The sequence below is a fragment of the Talaromyces atroroseus genome (assembly GCF_001907595.1).
Source record: "Talaromyces atroroseus strain IBT 11181 chromosome Unknown scaffold_1, whole genome shotgun sequence".
Classification (NCBI taxonomy): Eukaryota; Fungi; Ascomycota; class Eurotiomycetes; order Eurotiales; family Trichocomaceae; genus Talaromyces; species Talaromyces atroroseus.
In genome coordinates this window covers 2,282,321-2,298,340 of record NW_017971433.1, presented here as the reverse complement: position 1 = coordinate 2,298,340, position 16,020 = coordinate 2,282,321, and the positions used below count along the sequence as shown (strand labels likewise).

Genomic DNA, 16,020 nt, shown 5'->3' with positions numbered 1-16,020 from the left:
AGAACAGTAAATCACCAGAAATCGTAGCTTTTATTTGCAATCATCTACATTGTCTTATGACAACTATGTCAACTCAAATCCCAATTCCCACGGATGATAGGTCTCGCAGGATCCCACGGTCCGATAACAACATTCTTATATTTCTGCAGACTGATAAGCCACCAGCTACAGGATCCCATCGCCAAAGCAGTGAGAATAGTACTCAGAATTGCACCAACAGTTGCTGCAGCCCAGCCGCCGCGCAGTGCAATACCGGCGCCTGCGCCCGCTGCAAGGACGAGACCAAAAGTTAATAGAACATGGCCCGTCCATGATACATGACGCAACTGTCTGCGGAAAACGGGGAATAAGCCGAACACTTCTATGGAGAAGAGTGTAAGACTGAAGACATGTGTAGTCGAAGGGAGACGCGACGCTAGCACTGTCGATGCCATCAGTGCGGCATTTGTGGACAGCGATGCAGGGAATTTAGTAGCGTCAGCTTTGCCCTCGTCGCTGCCGTAGTCGAATGAGAAAATATTTATTATCATAAGCCAACAGCTCAATGCCCAAATAGAATCGCTAGCGGTGGACTTTGTGAGGGACTTCAAGATAGGACTCAACCCAAGCAGGGCGCAATAGATGAGAACAGCGGATTTTATTGTTGCAAGTCGCTGTCGATTTCGCGCCGAGAATACGGATTTGGTGTCTTCGTTATATGAATAGAATGACGCTGCTGCTGACATGCTTGGATGGATTGGATTGACTGATTGTAATGACGCCGCACTCAACCCAGTGCTTCTGCGTCGCAGATTGACTTCAGAACCTGAAGGTGGAAGATTCAATCCCAGACCATGAACATTATTATCTGCATGCCCATTCGCCTGGACCCCGGCAGCCGGTGTTTGGGATGCTGTAGAGCTGGCACTTGATCCATCGTCAACTTCGTTGCCATCTGTAAACTGCGCCGCTTTGAGGGCCTCGTTTTGCTCCTTGCACACCCACCAATCCCACAATATCCAACCCAACACTGTGCCTATACTACCGCAGCCCACGACGGAGACAGGGCTAACCCTGTTCTGAAAAATCCCCACGAAGCAGCAGACGAATATTACCACGGAGCAGACATGTTGAACAATAACTGTGGAGTCGGCAACTAACGGCCAAAAATCGTACGGCCTAAGGCGTGGGTTTCGTTGCAAATGGTCAAGAAAGGTTTCCACGTCGGTATAATTATCCGGATCTATCAACGCCAATTAATAAGCCCTCTGGTAACTGTGTAGTAACATGAAAACAGCAATATCATACATGACTGGCGAACCCATAGAAGTTTCTTCCAAACCCCTTTGCGCTTCTTTCGCCGTCCATCTCGGAACTTGCGAGCATCAATTCTTTTGGGTTCACTGCCAGGAACTGCAGGCGGCGGCCGGAGAGCAGCAACAGCGGCGGGTGTCGCGACAACGCCATCAATCGGTCTTAAAGGAGCTGAGCTATCTTGCCAGAACCGCGGTTGGGAGTGCGCATAGGCATGCTCCGGAGCGAGACGTGTCGGATCCGGCGGGACTCGTTGTGGCAGCGGCGGCTTTAACCCTCCAGCCCTGTTGGGATGAGTTTCAACAGGGACTGGAGGAGGGATTGGAGGCGGGGAAGACTGTGGTTGAGGCGCCATCAGGCCTCAAGCGATGCTATGAGGCGATCATGACAGTCATGGTTGAGGACCATCAACAACGGTTCTGCAGGCTCTCATTCAACAAGGGGTCCATCACGTGACAGTATGCAAGGATGCCTCAGGTTGCAACACTGCAGCCAACGCTTATCCCAGAATAAAATAGTGCGGGACCCTCTTTTTGTCTTGTCGACTACGTTCCTCGCCCAAGCATGAGGAAAGATGATACAGGATGGAAACTACTGATATCTGCCAGATATTTCGAGAGATTGCTCATTCTGCACTATATGCAGGGCCATTGGATTCAATTTGGTCTCGACCAAGAACGCAAGCATCTACGCTGTCTAGCTCAATCCTCCTGCTTTGGAAATAAAATCATTGAAGTTGTCCAGGATAGCTTCTCCTTCGACGCCCTTCCATATCTCGTCAAGCTTATCAACAGTCTCCTGGCTTAACGGTCCCTTTTTCAACCATTCGAGAGTTGCGGTCAACTGGCTGCCAAAACGAGCGCCGACGATGATGGCGTCTCCCTTGTCGGCATCCAAGTATGAGTTGTATGTCACCCATCTATGAGCCAGTTCCGCCTGCGAGATCCCATCGTCGCTAGCAATTTTGCCAAATTTGGCGAGGAAGTCTAGCTTGACGGGTGTGTTGTACAGGGAGTTGTACAGCTGTCCGGAGAATCCCGTGCTCTTGTCGAAACGACCCTTTCCATGCACAGTAATATCCTCGGGGGTCTTGGTAAGGAAGCCCCCTGCTATGGGCGAGTAGGCGTAGAAAGCAATATTGTACTTACGAAGGGTGGGGAAGAGCTTTGTCTCGATAAGCCGACCAACAGCATTGTAATTGCCCTGGTAGACGGACGGCACGACGAAGTTGTTCTCTTTGGCAATGCGAACAACCTCCTCTACTTCCTCGGCGGTGAAATTGGACAACCCAAAACGTTTGAATTTGCCGGCTTTGTACAGCTCATCGATGCCTTCGAGGGTATCCTTGAACGGACATTGGCGGTCGGGAGCATGGATATAGTAGATGTCAACCTGTTCGACTTCTACGTCAACTTACCTGCTCTTGCAAGTTTGGAGACACGTTGTACGTACTTGGTCAGCGGCCAGCTTCCGCAGACTCTCCTCTCCGGACTTGATGACAGTTTCTTTTGTTGCACGAACGGTTGGCACCAATCCACCAGAAACCTTGGTGTCAATGTAAAACCCACGGGCTGCTGCCTTGGATTTTCCAATCATCGACTCGCTCTCTCCGTATATTTCGGCCGAGTCAATAGTGTCGATCCCCTCCTTTTCCAAGTAATCGAGCAACTCAGTCAATTTTTCCTCAGTCCAGCCATCAGGCACCATGAAAGCACCTCCTCCAAAGACGATCTTGAGATTATTGGCTGTTGGCGCCATGTTTTCGAAGGATTCTAGAGATGATGCGCAGCAAAACAATCTTGGAGAGAGAGCCAGGTCTTTGACGTTCGTGCACCTACCTGGGAAGCGCGGGCCTTATATAGAGAGGTATGCAGCTTACTTGCAGCTTACTTGCAGCTTACTTACAGTTTACTTGCAGCCTTTCTCGCATGCCTGTCAAGTTGCATGATTATTAATTATGATCCTGGGAATTGACATAACCAGGATTATCTCCGTACGTCAGTTGGGGTAACGGTGCTTATAAATCAACAAAGAGTTAACTAGTTAACTAAGTTACTGCTGTTCATGGCACCAACGACTGACGGAGTAACTTGGGCGTCACAAGTTGTTCCGGACAAAAACGGGTGGAAAAGGGAAAATGCAGAATGCCCGCTATCTCCGTGCCAAGCGTTAACTTGTTGAGTATTAGGCTGCATGTAGCATGCGACTACTTTGCAGCTGTGTTGTTGGTGGTTGTTGGTGCGCGCGTCTGACGCGTTATCTCGATGAGGATGTCAAAGAACTTGGAAGCCGAACCTGCAAGTCGCCTTTTTTGAGAACCAGACTCATTGAAGAGCAAAAGCAGGATCGAGAACCAAAGAATACCTGGGCTAATGGCTGACACACGAAGCTCAGCAATCCTGAGGTACGCAACTGGTGCGGGACCCCTGCAATGGCATTATCGCCCTCACAGACCGAGCCTGCAAATTATCCCAAGTCATCATGTCGCTAACTCGTCGGCCGAAGATCACCCGCTTCCGTTTCACTGGTCCAATTGCCAAGCATTGACCCTAAAAGAGAATCCTTGCCATCGTCCCTGGCAGCTTCTGAGAACAAGAACAAGATCGTGTTGGCGGCGAGGGACCAGCTGCCTGTCCATTTGCTCAAACTGCTCGAAGACCGGCACAAAGAGCACACAGAAGAGCCGCCATGTGCTTCTTACAGTAAGATAAGAAGCCCATCTCCGGCGAGGAGGGGCAAGTCATGAAATACTTTTCACGGAACTCGAAGGAATTACCATCCTTGGAAGAGATTACAGTTGTGAGACCAGCGCGTTATAGTGTATACTACTTCCCCGTCCGCGATGGGAATAACACGGGTGTCCTTACAAAATTCCTGAGCTGGGGCGCCCGGCGCCACTTCTTGAAGAAATGGCTCGGGGGCTATAGGTTCCAAGCAGAACCTATTGCGGTTCGGCAGATGGGCGAAAATGGCTCGTTCCCAGACTTACCTGATCAGACAATTTGGGAGAGTGCCACACTGAGAAGGCTACCAAGCGAATTCAAAGAAGAACGGGTAGAAAATATAATGCCATCTGCTATCCCCAGCAAAAGACGTCGCGAATCAGCTAGGGAGGGCACCGAGTCAGGCTTGACAAGTGTCAGCAGTTCAGGGAGCGACATTCCTCCTCAAATCATCACAGGGACTTCTGTACAAGAAAGTGGTAATAATACCTCTGGAAGGGCGTCGAGGCATGCTAGCAGCGATGATGACTCCGAGGAGGACGAGGAAGAGGAGGATGAAGATGAAGCAGCTCCTACTGGGTTATCAAATGAGGGACTTCCTGTTCTTGCACGTTCGCTATCTCGTACGGGGCTTGTCCACGGATCATCAAATGCACAGGGCAAATCAGACAGAAGCCGACCAGCCCGAGAAACTTTATCGAAACTGCTCAATACAAGACTCCTGACATCTCCCCTTGTCAATACCTCGGGTACAAGCGATTCAGGCGTTGACATGTCGACTTCTTCTAGCTCTGCACTCCCAACTATCATTAAATTCAAATTCATGGTCCCTAGGACCAAAATGGTGCGCGACCTACGAGTCGAAAATAACGAAGAGAACTCGGAATATCTATTCAACCAGGCCAGGGAATTCTTCCGCCGCTACGACAGACTTGTTGGGACGCCTGTTTCAGAGTGTGTTGTCGAAGGCGAACCAGAGTGCAGATGCATCTATAATGCGAAAGAATTGAGTTACTATATCGAGGAGCTTCGTGAAAGACGAGGAATAGTCAAAGTCACAGTCACGCAAAGTTCTTAATCTTCACTGATTTGCTACCTTTTTCTTTTTTAGCGTGTGCTGGTTCACATTGTTGGTTTGTTCAGTCTTACTCCGGATATTTCTTTACTCAGTACCCACCAACCTGCCCTAGTACATTGTCTAGGGACACTAAACGAATGAAAACCAACCTCGAATTTGGAGGTCATTTCCAACGACTTGTCCACTAAATTCGTTGGCTATATCAAGTCGGCGCTCTTAGTCTTGATGGAACAAAGTGACAAAAGAGACCACAGGAAAAGTATCTTTTTAAATATGCCCCGAAAGTAAAACCATTAGTATTGCGGTTCTTCTATATGTCTATTAAACTAATTTTTTTCAAAAACGTCAGATAGTCGCTATACCAAAAGTTTCCAAGCTTGACTCGCCCTTAGCGAGTTCCATCATATCTAAGATATTCAATAATGCAATATAATGCGACTCCAAAAATTCCATTCGACTTTGCAAAGGCGTGGTTAAAAAGAGGGTTTTATGTGGGAATTCCGCCGGCTTCAGAACTCGGAATTCAGAGTCAGTCGAGAAAGTCAGGTACCAAATAATAACCTGTAGTCGTCAAGTGATGGAGACAAAATCAACATCACTGTCGTTATGAAAAATGTTGCTTTCACTGCTGGGATGGCCGAATCTCCCGAGCAAGATCTTCACGGAATTGTTTAGACGCTGCGGAATCCTCAATGCTATTTCGGCGTCCCCAATTTTGTGGCTGCCTCTTCAAGAAAGCGCCAACTGCGCCGAGATAGCCCTCGTGTCGCAGGAAATATGCTTGTTTTTCGCCTTTCGACCAGAATTTTATAGCATAAGAAAGTGTGTTCATAGTCTGGAGGTGACCCCGGATGAATGAACCTCCAAAATAAATGTGTTTCAGTTGATGTTTTTCTGATTGTAGGTAGGCAATTTGGCCAATGTTGTTACTATCCCTATGTTAGCCTCATTGAATCCTATTTTCAAAGAGAAATGTACTCACCTAATTGCAAACAGAAGGCTTCGACTCATATCTGCATGCCTGAATTCGACTGGCTGTGCATTTTCGGGGTCTTCTCCCAAATCAGCGCCGTCTTCAGCCTGGCGCTCAGCTATCCGTTTCATTTTCAGGACCTTCCCAAACGTACTTGCAATTGCGGTACTTTTGAGTCCAATTTTGGTGTAATCCATTCCATAAATATCCCCGACCAACATGTCGACACCGCTGTTGTCGCCACGATCGGCCATTGCTAGCATATCATCAAAAGTAGTAGCACCAGTCAAAAGCGCCATTATGCCCCAGAAAGTGCCGCCGCCCAGATGTGTTCCTCCAACACGTTGAAATTCTTGCGGTCCGGATACTTTTATCATGGATACTCCCGAACCGATATTGACAAGTAGATAGGGATAGACGCCTGCGTGCGCTTCCACGAACTGCATGGGCTCGGTTTCACTATAGCTGAAAACTTCGTTGGGTATCTCAGTAATGAAGAAATTAAGTCCTAATATAGAAGATATGGTTAGTACTAGTTGATAGCAACACAAAATTGCAATCAATGGAGTCACTTGCCTGTTATCAAGCAGTCCATCTCTTCCTCTCGCATAATATCCACCTTCAACGTGTCTTTGAGCTTATCATAGTATTTGAAAGCACCTCCGCCCGTTGCGACTACACACAGCTCTCCGAGTGTGGAGCCATTGAGTCTCTCATGATCCTCCTTGAGCTGTTTTATAAACTCGATGCATCGGTCTATGCGTTCTGTCTCGAATTTGATAAAGTTCAGTCGTCCTCCTTCGCTTTCCGACCCAAGTTCTCTGGTGAAGTAGACTAATTTAGCTAAAGATCCTCCAATCTGCAATTAGAACTCCATGGTCAGTATATTGGTTCCAGGCAAATTGGTATACAATGTCCGTCTCAACTCGGAGAAACAAAGTGCGGGGAATTGCCGCGGAGCGTGATACTCACATCCACTGCCACATGACTGACCACACTTGTATGATGCGGTAGTCGAATATCCTTGCGCTCATATACGATGCCATCTTCATCTGCCGGGCTGTCTGGTGTCTCAGGTTGATCATCCACAATATAAGCGCCTTGTACATTGATCTTCACAGCGCCTGGGTTGATGATAGCTTCCTCCAGACTGGGGCGGGAGGGGTCGGCCTCGGCGGAAGCATTTTGAGAGGGCGACATTGTACAATAGCTGACGACTATGTGAGAAATGGTCGCGTCGCAATATATAAGCAGTGACAAAGTAGTAAGTAATGTGAAACCAGATTTTGAATCATGGCTGGGGATATCGACGCAGGATTTTCCCAATATGGTGGCCGTGCCCAGTCTTACAGCGTATATCTCCTTCTGACCAGCGTAGTATCTCACCGAGCTGCACCTTGTCTGCACCTCTGGTTCACTCCATCGGCCCGAGGACGATCTATCCCTCGGTTTCCTTTGTCAATTTTGCTGGGTTGAATTCGGAGTGCCTGACTCAGCAATTCAACAAAAAAACGTCAGAAAGAATTGGGGAGCCTAGGCCACTGGGGCAACTGTTTTCGGCATCCAGTTTTCTCCGAGGTCGATATGCAGTCCAGGCACCAGGCACCAGCGATAACATTCTCGGATTGGCTTTGACAAATGGAGGCTGGGAAATGCCTGAAGCGCCTCTCCTTGCCGAACGAAATTGACAAAGCACACACGTTGTATCTGAAAAGCCAAGACAGGATTTAGAACGAATGGGGTTGCGAGTCGCGGAAGACCCTACCAGCTCCTGAAAAGAGTGATAGGAATCAATTGCAATGAGTTGCCTCATGTGATATTCAAGCCACCAAGCACACATTTCCAGCTGAGTAGCTCGTACGATATTGGCGTAGAAGATGCGCTCGCGTCAACTAAATTTGTGGAGTGGATGAGATGCTGACAACAGCAAGCTTTTGCGAAAATAGTTCTGCGGTGACAGTCGATGTCCAGAAGAAAATCGAGGATGGGCAACTGCCGGAAGCCTTGGAATGGTCCAGTTTAGGAAGGCGCCTCCTTCTTTCCACACAGCATCTTGCGCCTTCCAAGTCACAGCCGAAGTTAGTTGGCCGGCTCACGTGTCCAGCTCGAGATGAAGCACAAAGCTGGCAACCATGCCAACCTGTTCTACATCTTGACGCCTTTGATCATCCACCATCAATCTAGAAAAGTTGATACTCGTCGATCCAAGTCAACGCACTTTTGAGTGCATAAAGGCAATGCACTTCATTCTTCCTTGGTTATATGTATTGACGAGATGCGCCCATTCTGCTCTCATTCATCAACAGTCACTGCATGACCGCGACAATCCTCGGCTCGAAGACGGCAGAGATATCGAACGCCATTCACCCAGCGGCTTTAGTGCTTCGGCAGGAGACCAGGTTGAATATTCTCGACATTTCTATAGGGACTCCTTCCAAGTCATCGGTCAATCCGGCGTTCCTGCGATGGCAGCTGTTCTCATGCCAAATGGAAACGTTGTGTTCCTCGACAAGGTCTAAAATTATACGCAAATTATATTAGAAAATGGGCAGTATGCGTACTCAGCTGAATATAATCTCACGACAAACACGGCGCGAGGCTTGACTTGCAAGACGAACGCTTTCTGCTCTGGAGGCTCCTTTCTCGCCGACGGCCGTGTCATATCGGTTGGTGGCAATGGGCCCCTATTGCACATCGACCCAACTGTTGGTGATGGGTTTCGTGCAATACGTTATCTCGAGCGGGAAATTGATGATAGCGATGGTGATGATGACGATGACGGATGGTATGAGTCTGGCCATCGATTATCTACTCCTCGTTGGTATCCAAGTGTTCAGATAATGCCCGATAAAAGACTTTTCGTGGCCTCCGGCAGCGTCAATGGATTGGATCCCACGAAAGAGGAAAATAATAACCCGACATTTGAAATCTTAGACCAGAATGGCAGGTCCATTAGCCACAGTATCCGTCTTTCTATCTTAGAAAGGAACCAGCCGTATTACATGTACCCGTTCTTGCATTTGCTGAAAGATAGCAGGCTTTTTATCTTTGTTTCTCGTTCTGCAGAGATTTACGACGTGACTAACCAAAAGACCACCCGACGGCTCCCAAATCTACGAGGTGCACATAGGACGTATCCTAATTCAGGAGGAAGCGTTCTTTTACCACTAAAAATGGACAACAATTGGGAACCTGATATTATTGTTTGCGGTGGTGGAGCCTACGCAGACATAACGAGCCTTGCTGACCGCACGTGTGGACATATCCAACCACTGTCAGCGGACCCCGTATGGCAAATAGAAAAAATGCCCGAAGAAAGGGTAATGGTTGAAGGAATTCTTCTCCCAGACGGCAAAGTACTCTGGTTGAATGTAGCTCGGCGTGGCGCCCAAGGCTTCGGCATAGCCAAAGATCCCTGCTTCGATGCTCTGTTATACGACCCTGACAAGCCTAGTGGACACAGGTGGACGACTGCTGGTTCCTCCTGGATCCCTCGCTTATACCATTCAGTTGCACCCTACTTTTGGATGGCACCGTCATGGTTGCCGGTTCAAATCCTATAGAACAACCCAGGCTGGAACCCGACTTCAGAAGCCCAGCAACTACATATGTGACAGAATTTCGGGTTGAAATTTATACTCCTCCTTATCTTAATGAGGATAACGCCTTCAAGCGGCCGCGAGATATCTGGATTTCTCAGAAGCACATCAGTGCTGATGGGACATCCTTTGTTACCGCCTTTACTGGGTTCGAAGGTGCAAAGTGACTAAATATTGGCCTCTATCATGGTGGTTTTGTTACACACTCACTACATATGGGTCAACGATTGATCTTCCTAGAATTCGACCATTTTGTTCCAGGCTTCAAGTACCAAATTGTTAGTGTATCCATGGCGCATTCGCGCAGCATCGTGCCTCCTGGGCCTTATGTTATTTACGTCGTGCTCGATGGAGTACCCGGAGTGGGACAGTTTGTTATGGTGAGTTAGCTCTTATATGAAGTGTGATTTCCCAAGATCAGATACCAGATACCTAGGTATTCTTATGTCAATATCGTGGTTGTCAAAATATCACCAACGGTGCAGCCCTTTAGTAAACCTTAATGAGACGACACATCCCAGCTCTGTCCGAGGCCCTGGATGCAGTTGTTGCTTCTGGTCATATCTGCCTCGTACCACTGACTATAGCGTTACAGAGAAAGAGAAAGGAGAGGCACGCTCAGGCACCCAGGCACTCACTGGTTGTGAGTATTCTCACGTGCGATATTGGGCGTTTGCAGTGCAAACAGAGGCAACAGCCTCCTTTTGCCCTCCCTTTGTCTCCTCCGTCCTCCTTTCTCCTCCCACTTTCCCTTTCCCCTCCTCTCACCTCTTCCTCTGCACTCTCGTCTCACCACTTTTCATCCTTCTAGCCTTCTAAGGCTGCATCTCAACCATACTTTTGACTACACTTGTCCCTACACCTGTTCCTCAAGGCACACTCCTCGCTATGAACCCCTTTGCTACTAAGGACATGGCCGATGCTCTCCCTGAGGTCATGCCCCCAGTAAGCCGTCTGGACCAGGAGGCAGCCACACTTGCTCGTGACAAGGGTTGGGTAGAGCCTGAAAAGTATGATTACACGCGATATGCTGGGCAGACTACTGAGACTCCTGCCAACGGTCACAATGTCCCCGTCAACACCATTCCCTGGGCATCTGACGCTCGTAAATATGAGTGGAAAGAGGAGTACGGCGATGTTGGGCCAAAGGATGAAGAACTTGAAAAGATGCTTTTTCGCAGCGAGTTCATCAACCGTGCTGGTGTCAAATTTGAGAAGTAAGTAGCTTTTCTTTTCTCCCTGTTATTCCTTCTTGGGCGTTTGAACGATATTTCGCAGTGTCTATCTGGCCTCCTCGAACTCTGTCTGAGCACTTCGCAATGGTTATTGCCTGGTGTAGATAATATTCTTTATGACAACTTTAGCTGTTTCGATGTCTCAAATAATAATTTCTGCCTACAGTATCAGCAGCATCAAAGTCGTCGTCGAAGCTACTACGAAGGTTGCTCCAATTGCCAGCTTCAAAGACGCTGGCTTGCATCCCGTGATGCTAGAAAACATTGCCTTGTGTGGGTATAAGATACCAACCCCGATTCAAGCGTATGGGATACCCACAATCCTTGAAGGTCGCGACCTCATGGCCGTAGCACAAACAGGTATGCTCTTTATCAAAACAGGCGCCTTCTTGTGTCTAATTGAGCCATATAGGTTCTGGGAAAACTGCGGCCTTTCTCATTCCCATTCTCTCGAAATTAATGGGAAAAGCAAAAAAGCTGACTGCTCCTCGTCCAAACGTTGGAGCAAGCTTCGACCCTAAAGAGAACGCAGTGCGCGCCGAGCCGTTGGTCTTGGTTATTGTTCCTACTCGAGAACTGGCTTGTCAAATCTTTGACGAAGCTCGCCGTTTATGCTATCGGTCTATGCTTCGCCCTTGCGTGGCTTATGGCGGTGGCCCTATCTCCCATCAACGAACGGAACTTCAGCAGGGCTGCGACATTCTCATTGGAACTCCCGGTCGCCTGATCGATTTTATGAGCAAGCCCCATATCCTCTCACTGCGGCGCGTTAGGTATAGTATAGAACTTCCTATTCAAACCCGTATTGTGCATCTCTAATGCTGATCTAGGTACACCATCATCGACGAGGCCGATGAGCTCTTGCAGGCTGATTGGGAAGAAGATTTCACTAAGCTTCTGTCTGGTGGTGGTATGTCAAGTTCCTTCTCTTTTTTACACATATTATCAGAAAGCTAAGTTGTGTTTAGATGCAAACGAAGATGGTGACCACTGCTACATGATGTTTTCGGCTACTTTCAACAAGGGCTGTCGTGAAGTCGCTCGTAAGCATCTGGAAAACGACCATGTTCGCATCCGTGTTGGTCGTGCCGGCAGTACCCATGTCAACATTCAGCAGAAGGTGAGGACTGCAGATACACATTTTATAAGAATAAGCAACTGAGCTGGTAGTACAGATTGTCTATGCAGATGAAGACGCCAAAAAGCGGTGTCTATATGATCGATTGCTGTCAATGCCTCCTGCTCGTACCCTGGTTTTCGTCAATTCCAAGGCACAGGCTGACTTGATTGACGACTACCTCTACAACATGGGCCTTCCCAGTACTTCTATTCATAGTGGTCGTACCCAGCGAGAACGCGAAGATGCCATGTAAGTTGACACGTCTTTGTGATGCCATTGAACATCATTCATTTCAGTATTTTAGGATCGCCTTCCGTTCTGGTAAGACGCCTATTCTGATTGCAACTGGCGTCTCCGCTCGTGGGTTGGATGTAAAAAATGTGATGCACGTCATCAACTATGATTTGCCCAATGTTGATCACGGTGGTATTGACGAATACATCCATAGAATTGGTAAGGGGGAAAAACTCTATCCTGCATCTGATCGTCCCATTTCTAATCTCTGATGTGATTTTACAAAGGCCGTACTGCGCGTATCGGCAACGAGGGATTCGCAACATCGTTCTATAATAATGAAAAAAATACTGAGATAGCTCGTGATCTTGTCATGGTACTTATGGAAACCGATCAAGACATCCCAGATTTCCTTCAGGAGCTAAAACCTGAAGGCAAGCCTGTGTTCGATGACGATACCGACGGAGAAGCGGAGACTAAGGAGACAACGCCAATAGAAGAACCAGAGATTTCCTCTTTCTCTGAGACCGTCCTTTCAAACGAAACTGTACCACCTCCGGCCGACGGGTTTGATTGGTAAACACACCATGAGAGCGATCAAGAAGCGACTTCAACACAGCAGGTTACCGGAGACATCTCTTGCATGTGCGTGTGTGTTGAAATACTTCGCTCTTGTTGATCTAGTAGGGATTTTCGAATAAGATCGTTGATAATCATCCTACAAGAAGACCTTCTGAAGATTTTGAGTGGAATGGGGTTTTTTTCCCTTTCTTTTCCTATCAATCTTGTGATTCTTTTCCTTGTTCAAAAAAATGAAAAATGCCAAAGCAAAAAAGAAAGGCTGTAATTATTCACAAAAGTTTACCAATGAAGATGATTAATGAGTCTAGGACTATCTATGATGTATGGGCAGGACGGTACAGCAGGTGTGCTTGCCTGCGAGGGCTCTTGCCTCCAGTGCAAGCTCAGTGTAATCAAGAACATTCTTCCAACCGAGCCATGCAGTACTTCCGTTATTCAACAATATCTCTGGAGCATCAACTATTACTCTTTCGTCGCCTTCACTATCGCCATAATGGCGCCCATTACTGTGCTGGTGTACTTTATCCTTCTCATAGGCGTCTCCCAAACCATCGCGATGATACCGCAACGAATGGGCCCGTACGAGTTTGTTATTGATACCTTCTGTGAGAGTCCATTCAATGAACTCGGTGCGTGGCATGGCCCTGGAGAAAATCTACCCATAAAATATGACGAAGACGACGATGGTGACTGTCTAATGCGCCTGTTTCCCTCCAATCCCGATCACAACTATCATACCCAATTCTCTTATTCCTGCTTCGATCTCACCGACCATGAGGACATGTACCTTCATGTTGAGTATTCCGGGAGTGACGCGTTCACAATTTCGATCTTTCAGCACAATGGTGAATGTAACTCTTACCGAGCACCGTACCCAGGGACGTCGGATAGTGTTGAGGCTGCTCGCTACACAACCTCAGACAACAACAACAACATCTATGTCCCAATATCTCACTTCTACGTTGACCTCGACATCGTATCATCAATTGGCTTCCACGGTTTTTACACTACGGACGAAACAATACTTCGAAAGGTCGAGATTGTAAAGTACTTACCAGACGATGTCGAGATCCCTCGGAAGCTGCCAACGGGCACCTTAGTCCTGAATTGCAAGAGACCGAACTCCTTTGCATTTGGTATCGATGACGGAGATCCCAGGCTAGCACAAGAGGTTATGGAAATACTTGATGATGAGGATATCACGGTGACATTCTTCGTCGTTGGGATGGGTCTGTTAGATCCGAGTACAAACTTTACAGATGTCTATACAGAAATGCTTCGACGGGGTCACCAGGTTGCTCTACATTCATCTACGCACCCAAAGTAGGTATCTCCCTGTGTCACGCGGATATATTAAACACTTCAGGCTCATCTTTTGGTGTGTCCAGAATGGAAGGCCTGCACACTCGTGATGAGATTGATGATGAGATTTTGGGCGGATATTATGCCATCAAGGAACTTCTCGGCGTTGAATGTCAGTTACTTAGTCACTGTCTTACATGGAGATCAACACTGATGCACTTTCTCCATTCTTAGCTCGATACTTTCGCCCGCCGTATGGTACCGTGGGAGCTCGCACAAGACAACGATTATCGACGCTTCTTGATGACCCATACATCGTGAATTGGAGTGTGGACGTAGAGGATTGGTTGTGGGCTGGCACAGATCGACCAGAAAGGCAACTAAGAGCCTTCCGTCGTGATGTCGATAGAGGAGGTGATTTGGTAGTGATGCACTACCTCACTTGGGATACAGTGCAATACTTCCGCGACTTCATACAAATTGCTAGGGACACGGGGAAGCAAATCATGAGGGTTGACCAGTGTATGATGGACCCCGATGCTCCTGAGCTGATTTCGGTACTTGGTGAAAATGGGAAACTATTGCGGACGCAGCTACAGTCGCAAAGTGTCCTTGATTCTCAAGTTGTGAGGTGACTACGCTATGCCATGCAAAGGTGGAAGAGAGGACGTTCATATTTGTACCCACCTATCATTATGTTATTTATACCTTCACTCGACTATTAGAGTAGTTGAATGCGTACTTAGATAGATAGAGGAATTATGAATCAGTATTGCATAGTTATGCTGAATGCCCATCCAGTGTGTTATCAAGAAAAAATGCCTCTGTTATCAAGGCTTGATCTTATCAGATTGAGCACCCCTCACCCCGCATCTCGTTTTGAATTCACCTCATCACCATAATGAAACAAAGCTCAGGGACGCATTACAAGACACACAGATAAAACAATGCCTCCAAATGACTCAGACCATAACACAACAGCAGCCCCAAATCAACAGCCAGCATCATCTACAATGTCCACACCAGCACACCAAGACCCCTCAACCTACCCACGCAAAGTCCATCTCGACGACGAAAAGATCTACCTCGAACTAACCTACACTCCTCTCGACACAAACTCGATCCTATCCCACGTCTCCTCTCCGTCTGCAGGCGCCAACGTCCTTTTCCTCGGCACAACACGCGACTCATTCAACAACCGCGCCGTATCCCAACTAAGCTACACCAGCTACGCGACGCTCGCCCTCAAAACACTCACAGAGATTGCGCGAGAAGCCAAACGAGCATTCGCCATTGACAGCGGCAATGGCAATAGTGGCCTGATAGCAATAAGCATTGCCCATAGATTAGGCGTTGTCCCGATCTCTGAGGCCAGTATAGCGATTGCCGTGAGTGCGGGGCATAGGGGAACAGCGTGGAGAGCAGCGGAGTCATTGTTGGAGAGCTGTAAGGAAAAGTTGGAGGTTTGGAAGAGGGAGGAGTTTGTAGGTGAGAGGCCGGAGGATGGGGAGTGGAGGGCTAATAGGGATACGGATCCGGAGGGGAGGTTTGTCGAGAAGTGATTGACTTCATTCGCTCTGGCAGGCTTGTTTAAGTGTGATCAATCAATTTCTTTTGTTTATCATGAAGGTCGGCTTCTCGGCGAATAGAACCTTCACCGGTGAGCTCTCATCTGTCTTCCTATAATGCTGGAATAATGGCTAAGAAATATAGCCCTCGGAGAATTTGACACAAGACATAATGGTACTTCGATTGACACTGCCAACATGCAATTGATGGGCAGTGTATCAAATCAATCGAGCAGCTTCAACGAGAGCCAATCGATCATGTATAGAATTTTATACCCAGACGCAGCAAAACTGACGAATTCGAGATGAGTGG

At 47.8% G+C, this 16,020-nt stretch overlaps 5 protein-coding genes across 5 annotated transcripts; 2 read left to right on the top strand and 3 right to left on the bottom strand.

The window, feature by feature from the left end:
* Window positions 1-68: 68 nt before the first annotated feature.
* UA08_01881 (hypothetical protein) lies at window positions 69-1,648 on the bottom strand (the record flags this gene model as incomplete). Its single annotated transcript, XM_020261594.1, has 2 exons — window positions 69-1,222; window positions 1,288-1,648. 2 exons carry the CDS (start codon window positions 1,646-1,648, stop codon window positions 69-71), a joined length of 1,515 nt encoding a protein of 504 aa, XP_020123313.1.
* Window positions 1,649-1,989: 341 nt separating this feature from the next.
* Window positions 1,990-3,051, bottom strand: UA08_01880 (hypothetical protein; the record flags this gene model as incomplete). The annotated part of the gene is made up of 3 exons (XM_020261593.1): window positions 1,990-2,402; window positions 2,442-2,685; window positions 2,746-3,051. 3 exons carry the CDS (start codon window positions 3,049-3,051, stop codon window positions 1,990-1,992), a joined length of 963 nt encoding a protein of 320 aa, XP_020123312.1.
* A 984-nt stretch (window positions 3,052-4,035) lies between these two features.
* UA08_01879 (hypothetical protein) lies at window positions 4,036-5,094 on the top strand (the record flags this gene model as incomplete). The annotated part of the gene is made up of 1 exon (XM_020261592.1): window positions 4,036-5,094. The coding sequence occupies one exon, from the start codon at window positions 4,036-4,038 to the stop codon at window positions 5,092-5,094; it is 1,059 nt and encodes a 352-aa protein (XP_020122929.1).
* Window positions 5,095-5,716: 622 nt separating this feature from the next.
* On the bottom strand, window positions 5,717-7,267 carry UA08_01878 (hypothetical protein; the record flags this gene model as incomplete). The annotated part of the gene is made up of 4 exons (XM_020261590.1): window positions 5,717-6,023; window positions 6,077-6,532; window positions 6,751-6,926; window positions 7,040-7,267. 4 exons carry the CDS (start codon window positions 7,265-7,267, stop codon window positions 5,717-5,719), a joined length of 1,167 nt encoding a protein of 388 aa, XP_020122930.1.
* A 1,265-nt stretch (window positions 7,268-8,532) lies between these two features.
* Window positions 8,533-15,701, top strand: UA08_01877 (hypothetical protein; the record flags this gene model as incomplete). Its single annotated transcript, XM_020261589.1, has 17 exons — window positions 8,533-8,580; window positions 8,620-9,387; window positions 9,522-9,822; window positions 9,950-10,046; window positions 10,254-10,309; window positions 10,541-10,883; window positions 11,068-11,261; window positions 11,314-11,674; window positions 11,732-11,811; window positions 11,870-12,021; window positions 12,077-12,270; window positions 12,326-12,474; window positions 12,543-12,802; window positions 13,169-14,160; window positions 14,226-14,311; window positions 14,374-14,765; window positions 15,057-15,701. 17 exons carry the CDS (start codon window positions 8,533-8,535, stop codon window positions 15,699-15,701), a joined length of 5,118 nt encoding a protein of 1,705 aa, XP_020122935.1.
* Window positions 15,702-16,020: the final 319 nt, after the last annotated feature.